General features: G+C 39.1%; 1 protein-coding gene across 11 annotated transcripts in view; it reads left to right on the plus strand.

The window, feature by feature from the left end:
- Nucleotides 1-12,194, plus strand: part of Celf2 (CUGBP Elav-like family member 2) — an 810,622-nt gene that overhangs the window by 480,658 nt on the left and 317,770 nt on the right. For 3 of the 11 annotated variants that reach the window (XM_076939439.1, XM_076939438.1, XM_076939441.1), the window contains exon 1: nt 9,833-9,970. The exons of 4 other annotated variants lie outside the window; for them this stretch is intronic. In XM_076939439.1, coding sequence (XP_076795554.1) covers nt 9,864-9,970 — 107 coding nt within the window. In that variant the 5' untranslated portion in view covers nt 9,833-9,863. Of the gene's footprint in view, nt 1-9,832; nt 9,971-10,269; nt 10,457-12,194 lie in introns of those variants that run through there. 4 more of the 11 variants (XM_076939434.1, XM_076939433.1, XM_076939435.1 and 1 more) reach the window with 2 other exon arrangements.

Consider the following 12,194-nt stretch of genomic DNA (forward strand, 5'->3'; position numbering starts at 1 on the left):
CTCTGGAACTCTGTGTATTTCATTTCTATAGTTTAAGGCACTGGTCTGTGGTATTTTGTTATAGCAGCCCAGCTGACTAATATAGGCATCTAGGTAGTTTTTATAGCTAGAGAACAGAACATACTGAGGGTTGTCATTGGTAAAATAGTGATTGAGACACCAGAATGTTTTATTACATCCATGCTAGCTGGCTTCTCTTTTACCTCACCACAATCACATTCTAGATATATTTTTTTTTCCTCTTCAAGAATTCTTATGCTTCTTTGAGGCTAGTATGCTGTATTTCTAAGATACCAGTTGCCCAATCTACTTTTTCACTTCTTTGTCTTATTCAGAAAATTTTGTCATTTGCTGACCCAGAAGTTCTATGGAGTATCCATCTTTAGTAAATCAAATACAGATTCCTTTTTCCAGTGTACAGGAGCCACAGTGTGGCCTTGGTTTTGCAAGTATTTGTATATGTGATTTTCAGCCTCTGGCTGCCCACGCTGATTTTCTTGGGGTTGCTTTCAGGGTCTCCTCTACATTCGAACTTGTCGCCTCTGAGTGGGATTCTCACTGCCTCTACCCATGGCCCAATCAATTGAAAGCATTCCCTACAAGATTATCCCAAGGCCTCTGCTTGTTTAGCTAACACTTCCCTCTTTCTCCTTTTGTTTTTTGCTTATTTATTATTTATAAATTTCTAGTTTTCTAGTAAATTTTCTAGTAAAATTTAACTTATTTTTAGTTTGTATGGAAAATGATATGCCTATGATGACATTTCCATCATATATGCCATTGTAGTTTGCTCATATTCACACACCCCCATACACACACCTCTTCATTCTTCCTTCCCAACCCCTACTGGTTCCCTTCCTCACAGAAAATATCTGCCTTATATGTCATAATATACAAGTATTAGTGTTTCAATCTATATCAAAGAAAATGTATGGTATTTATTTTTGTCTTTCATACCCTCTCTTGTTGCTTTTTCTCTTGCTTTAGACCATTTCTCCCCAAATATACTCCCCTTTCTACATTGATATCATTATATATGTATGTAAATATATTTAGATCAATATTATGCATATAAGAGTATAATTGCTATTGGTCTTTCTAGGTCTAGCTTGTTTTACTTGATACTATGAGCTCCAGCTCCATCTGTTTTCTCAAAAATGGCATCACTTCATCCTTCACAGGGGATGGAACTCTTCTTTGTGTGTGTACACTACATTTTTCTTACACACTCGTCTACTTGCACTGACTCTTAAAATATGCCGTCCCTTGGAACTCTTATAGATCATAAAACTTCACAGTATAAGATACCATATAGTTCAACTCACCTAAAATTTGTCTTCTTCCAACTTGATTATCAGTTCCTCAAAGACAGAAGCTGTGTCTAGTCTTACTTCTGAATACCCCATAATGCAATTCAGTTTTAGAAAGCCAATACTGTGGTCTTTCAGAGAAAGAGTTGTTTAGTCACCACAAATTTTGACTTAAAAAAAAAAGATTGTATTACAGAATCTTTGTGCATCTTTTGCCATTGAGGTGTTGTTCTCAATATATATGCATAATATACCAGATGTAAACACCTGATGGATGAGTGGATACTCTACACTCTAGGTGGTGATCTTTTGGGTATAGGTGGATCTTACATGGGTTGAACTGCATGAAAGGGGGCAGGTAGTTTGAAGTTCTGTTGACTTTTTATCTGGAGACTGTTATGACCATAGTTTGATGATCAATAACTCTGGTTCAAATGCATAGGATGATCAGAGCCCAAGAGACTAGCAAGTAATCAAAAGATACCTTAGATTTATAGTGACTACAGATGGTGGGAATTGGGCACATTCTGGAGAAAGAATTGTTCAAAATGTCCTCATCGTCTCTGGCAGTCTTTACGTTCTAGACCATTTCTATTTATAGTCAACAAATCATGCTTTGGTTACAGAAACAAAAATAGACACAAGGGTTTGGTTTGGTTTGATATGGTGTTTTGAAATTCTGGTGATGAAATCTAGGGCCTTGCAGATGCTGAGAAGGTCCTCTACCGCTGAGCTACATCCCTAGTCACCAAGCTGTTTTTAATCTGAGTGCTGATTGCCTGTGGATACTCAGTTCATCAATATTTGGTGAGCTGTACACCTACAGGCACTTTTCTTTATTGATACAATATTTTAAACTTTATGAGTGACATAGAAAGTTTTATCTAAGTTTGGAGTTTATTATTCCTTTGACTTTTGAAATCTTTATGAGAAAAAAAATGACAGAAGCCTTCAAGAACTATTTTTTTGCTGTTGATTTTTTTGGGAGAATACGAAAATATGCCTGTTAGAAGCCTATGTCTTAGTTATACATAATTGTTCTCCTCTCCTGAAGGTGGGAGTCAGCCTCCTCTCTCAGACCCTGCAGGTTGGCTATTTTTATTTATGTACTGCATGAGATGGTGGAGAAGAGCTCAGCACATTCCTACTTATCTCAGTAATCAGGGCAAGTATCTGAGTGTTTACTTAGAGTCTAGTCAAGCTAGACTTTTCCTTTGACCCAGAGGGTGTGCCTCTGCTCACTGCTGTTCCTCCTTTCTCAGCAAGTTCGTGGACACAGAAGTACCCTGCTCCCAGGTAAAAGTGGGTTTGCTTCTGGTTATTGTTCTAGATAGCTTTTAAAATCCTTCTTTTAAGGATCCTTTAAGATGCACTGCCTTGTTTTCTAGCATCCAAAAACCTAATTTCTGTCATCACTTAGGGCAAGCTAACAAATAACTTTTTGTGAATGCATTTTCTTCCTCCAGCTAGGTCTAGGCATCTCTGCAATGCATTCAGCTCTTTTACACTGAAGCATCCTCCTTTGCCTCATCCTTAATTGTCAATTCCCTTGGGATTCTGGTCTTAACCCAGTTCTTCATATTTCATTCTCATTTCTTTTCCTGGCTGATCTCACCCACAGCTATGTTGCCAACTGCCTGTTCAACTCAGATCTGCCTGTTCACATACTGAAGTCAGTAATGTGTTCCCAAAGAATCAAAGTAGCTTCCTCATTTACCATGGTTTTCAGTGTGTGTCTGTGTGTGTCTGTGTGTGTGTGTGTGTGTGTGTGTGTGTGTGTGTGTGTGTGTGGTATCCATCCTTTTCAGTCAGCAATAGCATCTTTTGCCAAATGGTCCATGCAGAAAACATCATTGTTATTGTCAACTCTTCTGTTGTGTTCTTCCCACCTATTCAGCTGCCCAAATGGTTCTGCCACTCAGGGATGTATGAGCCTTCTCTCTGTAGTAAGTAGAAACAGAACAGTGAAAACAACTAGGCTTCACTCCCACCTTCGCTGTTTATTAGGCTTGTTATCTCTGGTTTTTTTTTTCTAATCTCCAAAGCACAAGGTCCCTTAATATGTGTAGTACGATACTTTGTATTTACTGAATTTAGTGATCTGATCTTCAGTGGAACATCTTGCACAGACCAGCAAATAAACAGTAGCCAATTTATAAAGAATCTCCCTCAAAGGCTTGCCCATTCTTATCTGTACAGCGACTCCCCTCTGCTACTTTCTCCACCCCAATCTTGGTTCAGACTCTACACTAGAAACAGAGTTCTCTAGAGCACAGAACTTTCTGTGCCTTCTCACTGCCAAGCTTTCCAGCATGAAATGCAGTATCCTTCCTCACTCAGCTTCTAACGCCTCTCCTCTCTGACCTATCTCTATTACTTCTGTGCCTCTACTTGTCGAGAATGTTCTTTTGAAGTATGACTTAACAGTGTTCTTAGGATGTTTACTATCTATACCTTAACTATACTAATATGTATAATGATAATGAAAGAACTCAAAGCATTACATGTCTGTCCCTGCGACTTGAAGCAGCATCAAATGCAAAGCCATGAGGAACTGATTTCAGGAAATGTATGTGAAGTGTAACCGTGTGTTGTATTTGCAAAAGCAGGAAGGACAGGTAAGAACGTAAGCTGCTACAGAACTCAGGGACATGAGAAGGTGCTAGCATACATGATGCACTGAGAGAAACGAACTGAGGCCAACACTTGGTGCTGGGTCACAACTAGAGAGTTGGTCGCATACAGCAGACTCACATTTGGAACCAAGAAAGAAGGAAAAAACCAGTCTAACTTCCGGTTCTTTCTTGCCTATAGGACTCTGGCTTTTTACATAGATATTACCCAAACTACCCTTCCTCTCCCACTGTTCCTGATCCTGAAAGTCTCATTTAATTCCACAAGCCTGTACTTTATCAAGTCCCAAACATCCACATTTATAGAAAGCATGAAAGAAACACTCAGTTTTACCTCTTTATAGTTGTTTTTAAAGTTACAGAGCTATGGGTTGGAGAAAAAGGCTCAGGAGGTAAAGGTACCTGCAGACCTGAGTCGGATCTCTGAGCCTCACATAGTGGGAAAAGAGAACTAACTCTCACAGGTTTCCTCTGATCTCCACTTATGTGCTGTGGTAGGCACACACTCATACCTACAAGCACAGGTTCACGCACAGACATGAAGTAAATTAGATATAATAAAAATATAGTTCAAACAAATATGAAAAAGACAAGCTTACCATTTGATCTCTAGGTGAATGAAAGTCCTTAAAGTTAGGACCAGGATCCCCCATCCTCCATCCCCCATCTTCTGGACCCATCAGGTTCTTCCCTAATGACTCAGTGGTTACTTTCTATAGGGTTTGATAAGACTTTTAGAAATAATATAAAATAACAACCAGCCAGTGAGAGTAGAAAATGTATCAGAAGGATGCTATGCAGAAAACCATGGTCACTGAACATGAATCTATAGTGTCCAGCTAATGCTCCACCATATTCTATAGTGGCAATCAAATGAGTGTCTTCCTGATTCCAAGCATCTTAAGTTCGGATAGAAGGAAAAAATAATAAATAACACAACTTCAGAAGGTACCACAAAAGGAAAAGTATTTCTCCCATCACCTCCCCAGACCATCCTAGTTTCTCTTTCATTTTTTTTTTTTCCTCACATGAATTGCCATCTTGGTCTCAGTCTTCTGAAAAGAAGTTCTGGTCAGCCCCAATGATGCACTTCCCTCATGCTGTGCAGCCTGATTCTTGGGATTTGCTAGAATGGAGGCCACTAAAAGGGAGGCCTTCCCTACATGCAGTGAAATCTGCATGCCCTTTTCGGTGCATGGATAGTGATGGCTTTGCATAGTGCCTCTGAAACTGGCTGTTAGAACACGCAGAAATGCAGTTGTTTATGCATATGTCTCTCTCTTAAAAATAGCAAATATAGCCCAGGCAAGATGGCTAGTGGGTAAGAGAATAGCAGCCAAGCCTGGTGACCTGCGTTTGAACTCTGGGACCTACATCGTGGAAGGGGAGAACCAACATTGTCCTCTGACTTCTATAAGTATACTGCATGTGCACACATGAACATGTGCACACACACATAAATAAATGGGTGTGATACAAATAGCAAGAATATGCTTGGCACATTTTCCATGCAAATGCTACCACCACCTAGCTCAAAGACATTTTCCCTGGGATCTGCCCGAGGGCTCACCCTTGGTAAATCATTTAGCCAAAAATGACTGTTCAGTTGAGAAAGTGTTGTCTGCTAAGTGTCAAAAGGTCACAACCAGTTATTTTATCAACTAGGATACTTATGGTTGTTGATTTGAATGAGAAATCTCCATTTTGTCCTCATTGGACACAGGTTTGATGGTTGCATTCATTTACAGCAAGCTATCATTATTAGCTTATAATACCTCCTCTTAGATTTACCTAGTACCTCTTTTCAAGAGACTTCTAGGAGTCCCAAGTACTTCATGGTTTATTATGTACATGTATTTATTGATAAACATAACACTTCCATCTTAAGGGGCATTAGGGTTATTCTTGCAAGTTATTTATCCTCCTGCCCCATTCAAACCATACCTTGCACTATTGTTTCCTTTTCATCTCCTAACCATTATACTCTCATCTTTTCTGTGTGTGTTACATGCACTTACACATATTTTGAATCCAGATTCAGGAGATGAGAGAAAAAAGTGGAATATTAGTGTAAGTGTGGCTTATTTCAGTTAACAGGGTGACCTCTAGTTTCATCCATTTTCTTGCAAATAACATCATTTTGAATTTCTTTACAACTAAGTAAAGCTCCATTGTATGCATATACCACACTTCCTTTATGCATCCATCTGTTGATGGGCATATAGCATAGTTCTGTGTCCTGACTACTGTGAAAAGTAGCACAATGGATTTGTGTGTACAAGTATCTTTGTAGGACACAGGCTTATATTCCTTCAGGTATACACCAGGAATAACCAATTGTTAACACTTGAAACAGGCAAACAAATAAATTTAGTATTCTTGGTGCCTCTTGAATTTCAACACTGTCCTTTGAGGATGTGGATCCGGAGGTAGGATAGGGTTTTGCAGTGTGCCACCTTTCATCAAAGAAGAATTTAATTCTGCAGAGACCCTACATCCTCGGCACTCTCTATATTATGCATTCCTCTTGAAATGGTACCTTTTTATTACTTCTGCAATGTAAATGTCAAAATGCAAAGACAAGGCACAGAAAGTGGAAAACAGTTGGCGTCATTAATATGGCATGTGAAAATGTAGCTTCTGATTCTGGAAATTGTGACAGAAATAAACTCACATATAATTTACCTTTCAAAAAAAAAAAACTTTTAGGAAATTCAAATCAAGAATGATCAAGAAGCTGGCTGATTCTCATCCTAAGCAATAATCTCACATCACAACACTTTCCTACTTTGTCCTTCACCAAGTTTGCATTCTTAGCTAAAGGTTTAATTTATGAAGTGAAAAATGTCTCTTTGAATATAGAGGACACTGAGACAGTTTATATTTTTGTTGCTGTTCCCTGCTAATTGCTGCTATAATTCTTTCAAACAAATTTCCTCTACAAACCTAATTTAATAATCAAGACTATTAAAATTAACTATTGTTGATGACCCAAATAATAATTTGCCCTCAAGAGTACTTAGTCTGTGTGGCTTTAATCTTCAATTGTAATAAAGTTTGAAATGAATTGAATGTAAAACTGGTATCAGAGGAGTAACCTTTTAACCAAGTTTTCATTAACTTACCATCCATCCTCTCAGGCTGCTACTATCACATTAAGAAAGTATCAGATACATTACACTAACATTTTTAAAGGCCCTGCCCTGCCCAGTGTGTCTAGCAGCCAAGCTCTATGTCAAGGGTACACTAGACAGAGTTCCCCAGCTTGGTCATTACTGCAGTTCTATAGGCAAGTCACTTGAACTTTTTAGGTGAGAGTGTGACATTATGCTTCTTCTGTCAATGCTGTGGGATGGCTAAATGCAAAGAGACCTTGAAATTTAGAGCACAGTAGTGTGAAAGGAACATTTCTGAGTTGTCATCTATGCCAACCCATGCCTAAAGTGGGAGCATTTTTTCATATTTGTGAAGAAAAGTGCATATCTTGAAAAATAATATGATCCTCCCCTCCCCCATTTCAAAGATTAAAAGGGAATTCATTCCTTAACAGATACGCATTGGTTCAATGTTCAATAAGAGGACTCAAACGAAGAGGAAAAATGGTCTATTGGATGTGTAAGAATGAACAGAGGTTAATTCAGTGTACACCTGAAGTCACAAACTTTCTATACCGTATGCAAATATTACAAGTAGCACACATGTTCTATTCGATTATTCTACAATCCCACATTCAGCACGTGCAGCTGGAGGGCATAAGGTCCTCGGTCTGTCATCGTAGGAGAACTGGGACAAGTAATAAGCCCTTACCTCAGTAGTGCCCTCATTATTTAGGTCTCAAGACTAAAAAGGAATTGGATAGGTACAAAGGATTTAGTGGTTTGGTTCAGTTCTGGCTACTACTACTATGGACCCATAATTCATTGAAATGCAGGAAGAGCTGTGTGGACTATCATGGCAGCAGCCTGAGCCTTATAGCTCTATGCTCTCCTGTTAGACAAACTCATGGCAGATGTCCATGTGACCATTCCACTTTTTATGAATATTTGCACTGACCAAACACACCCAGTTTCACAGGCTCTTCATGTGCTTTAAAATAAATTATCAGTTGGTGGCTCCATTTAACTACAGGGCAAAGAGAGCTACAGGGAGGTCAAGAACCTTCTGCCCTGACGTTTGGCACAAGCCACATGGGGAAGAGGGTCACACTCCATTTCCCCAAGGTCTCTCTGGTTTCAAGTTCATTTACATGATTCTTTTCCCACTTCAAAGGAGCATGTTGGATTTCATACAGTAGCATTCCCTGGCAAGGTCATTTTCATATGTTCACTTGGTGATTTTCATATAGTGTAATAAAGCAAAGATATGTGATGATAGAGTTGTCCTTAAGATGAGGCTCTTGTTTCAGGAGCTGATCTTTGTCAAGTGGTTCGCCATGTCTAATTGATATGTAGAAATGGGAATGGTCGTTGGCTAACCTTTCATTTATTTCCATAGTCTAATGGATGCACTAATCAAGATTACTGCAAAGCAAAGCCTGAGGAACTCTTACCACTATGCCCTCCCCAGATCTCCACATCCCTACTGTGGATAAGGCCAAGTTCAAAAGTCAGAGATCTTGCAGGATATTGGGACTATTATTTAAGGTCTTCAAATACTGAGAAAAACAAAGTCCTGCAACACTTACTTCACTCCTATTCTCAGTTATATTTCAAGTCTAGAGTTTTACCAGGAAAGATAGATAGATATACTCCACACCGATGTAGGATGGGGTGAATATTCAGGATTCACACCAGTATTTGTTGACTCAGGTCTGTTTTGAAATGTTCTAGGTTATTCCATAGAAACTGAGGGTGTTCTCAACCTCCAAGGTCAGTATGCACACCTGGAGTGGTGTCTGAACTTGCCCTTTTGGATAACTTCGTGTTCAGTCTGTAGCATTTTGTCTTTTCTTGTGGTGTGTGTGTGTGTGTGCGCGCGCGTGTGCGTGCATGTGCGTGCATGTGCACGGGCGCTTAACTTACTGTTTGACTTCCTAATTATTCCTACGCCAAGAAACAGAAAGGGGAATGTGTATTTCTCTGGTCAACTTTATGTTCAAAGCCCCAAGAATATAGTGAAGCAGAGTAGCAAATTTTCTTGTTTTGGAAAAAAAAAAGCCACTCATTAGCCTTTTGGGAATGAAGCTGCTGTATCTGTCAATTAGGTATTCAGTGTGACCAAGCAATCTTTGTGACGCCTGCTGCTTTGATACCCGGATTCTGGTGAATGAAGCTCTTAATTTCTAAGAAGTCTGGCGTACACAGAGTTAAAACACTTCCGAGTCTCTTAGCCTCTGTTCTCTGCATCTATGGTCCAGGGTGGGGCTAAGGGTCTTGACCTTGTCACTCTTTCTAAGGACAAGAGGAGAGGAACAGATGAATCCAACTGTGAATGCAGTGTCCCAGAAAAGAGAGGCAAAAATCCTTTTGAGCACACTGACCTGTTCAAATCTCAGTCCTCTGGGATGCTTTGCTGATAGTTGATAGTGAACTGTGCTGTGAGATTGGTTTTGCATATATATATATATATATATATATATATATATATATATATATGAAATCATATGTCAGTGAGTTGCTTAAAATCTTTCCAGTTTTTAAGATGGTAATTAGGAGAACCGACGCCAGGCTTGAATGCATGCAAACAAGCTCTTTCTAGAAGACAGAGCACACCAGTGCAAAAACATGCCTAGCTAACATAACTTGTCGGAGAGGATTATTTCTTCCTAGTGAGTCTGCAGGAGCCCTTTTCTGTACTATTCAGCATTTGAGAGAAGAGTGGATTGAGAGAGAGAGAGAGAGAGAGAGAGAGAGAGAGAGAGAGAGAGAGAGAGAGAGAGAGTGGAGAGGGGGCGCATTAGTGAATAGCGACTGTGGCATTGATGTTTGAGCGCACTTCTGAACTGGCTTTTGTTGAGACTATCAGTGTAGAAAGCATGCGCTGTCCCAAATCCGCTGTTACTATGAGAAATGAGGAGCTGCCTTTAAGGTATGTTGTTGGGTCCTTTGTTTTTAATGTAGGCTTTTCTAGTTCTGAGAGCTGGTCGAGACGCTAATCTTGCCCCGAATCAAGCAGCTTTCTTATCTTAGAAGAGAAAGAGAGAGAGAAAAAAGAGGATCTAAACAGAGAGAGGGAAATGAAATTGAGACCAAGAGATTGGGAGGGAGAGAGAGAGAGCCAGGGAGAGAAAGGCGGACTGTTGTGAGGGAGTTGTATGTGTACTAGTTGTCTTTTGAAAGCAGACCATGCATTTGCTCCCCGCTACCTATGAGCAGCCAGTGGATGTTTTAAGGGTTCCGAATCTGGCTGTTGGTTCGTCTTTTCCTTTGCAATGTCTAAGCCTCTTTCATTATTATGCACTCTGCATGGAATAATCACCGAAAAAGGAGCTGAGGAGACTCCATATTAGACTTGCGTTCCAAATACCACTCTAATCTGGACTTAGCCACCTAAATAGTCCTCTCGTGTTTTCAGGTTTGGATCACTTTATCCTGCTTGCCAAAATGTGTACCTGTTTGGAGACCTCTGTTCATGCATGGCGTCCTGGGTCCTCTTGTGTGGGAAAGCAGATACCTGCTTCCTGCATGGGTGTTGGGGTTCTATCTTAGACCAAGAAGGAGGCACAGCTGACCTTTTGGGAAGCGGAGAGAGAATTATGATAGAATTGGCATCCTGCTTTTAAAAATGCAGTCTTTTGTTTATTTGCTAGCAGACATTGTAGCACTGAATACATCTTTGGGTCTGACAATGGGACCGGTGGAACAATGGAGCTGTCAAACTAGCTTAATGCATGTCTGGGGCTGGTTTTTCTGTTTTGTTTTGTTTTTTCCCCCAACACCCCCTTTTATCTCCTGTAATCTTGTTTGTGTGGACTATCAGAAGGAAGAGCTTTGGGTCTGCTTATTTGTGGTTTTATGCTTTTAAAAATTTATTATCTGCCGTTCTCGGAGCTTTTTACATTTTTGCAGTTCTGTTGGCTGGATTAAGTTAGAGATTTATGGCTTGCCTCTCCGTTAACTACAGAAAGAAAACTTATTGATTGAGGATGCTTGTAATACTATTATCATTGTGGCAAATGCCTTGTTGATCAGACCTGCTTCTACTGTACTTACCGCCGAGGGTTTTTAAATGTGCCCTTTTTGTGGACTCGGGGACTGTAGCATAAAAGAGAAGTTAAGAAGGGCATGCTTAATTCTTAAGTAATCAGCATTCCTGTTTTTAGCTTCCCGTTTAGCATCCACAGATAAGCAGTCTAGAAACCAAAGAATAAGAACTTTTGCCTTTACAATTTTGATCACCAACTATTGTTCTGTTACTTTGTTACATGAAAGGTTTCAATGGAATATCTTTGACTTCCTGTTTATATTCTTACAAACTGCATTTCTATGCAAGGCAAATATTTCACATGTATTCAGATGCCCTTCATTTTATAAGGTAAACATTGGTTTCTAAGGTAAAAATACTGTAAGAGACAACATGGAAAAATCTGATTTAAACTTCTCAAACATTGAAACCATTTTAATTCCACATTAGATGTAAAAGAACTGAAATTAAAATAATAAGTAATTTATTTATAAGAAAATCCTCTTTTTAATGTTGACGTCCATGAAGAATATATATTTATAATGTTTTAGTGGTTTTGCTTAATGAACTGTTTGTGCCAGAGCAATATTATGTGATATGTATTAAGTGAGTTCATAGACCAAAACCCAGAGCCTAATATGAGAAGCAAAAGGGGGGTTATTTCAATGAATAAAATAAAAGATAAAATTGGTTTCAAATATTTTCTGGTAGAGTTTGGTTCAAATTGGGGATGTTCAATAAAGAAGGAGATGTATGTATTATTTATAAAAACAGAATTATGAAAAACCAGGTATTCCTTAGATTCAGAGACAAATTTTAATTTTTTTCAACTGAAGTTGAAATATTATTAAATACTTAATGTAGAATTATTTACCTAAATGTTATCGGCTACCAGAATTGCCTTTGCAAGTTGAGATTTCCTACCAGTGATATTTCCAGAGCTTAGGTACACCCAAAGCATACGTGTGCGGTACAATAATATTCTCTAAGTTATCCATTGTGAATAGAGTGGGTTTTAAAGGCATGCTTGTTATGTTCTCTCCGTTCCAATGGGATCTGAACTGCTCCTTGCTTTGGGTATACCAATAATTGCTTTTAGGATGAGCTCATAAAAGGTAATGGGTAAGGC

This window comes from Arvicanthis niloticus, chromosome 8, assembly GCF_011762505.2.
Source record: "Arvicanthis niloticus isolate mArvNil1 chromosome 8, mArvNil1.pat.X, whole genome shotgun sequence".
NCBI classification, from domain to species: Eukaryota; Metazoa; Chordata; class Mammalia; order Rodentia; family Muridae; genus Arvicanthis; species Arvicanthis niloticus.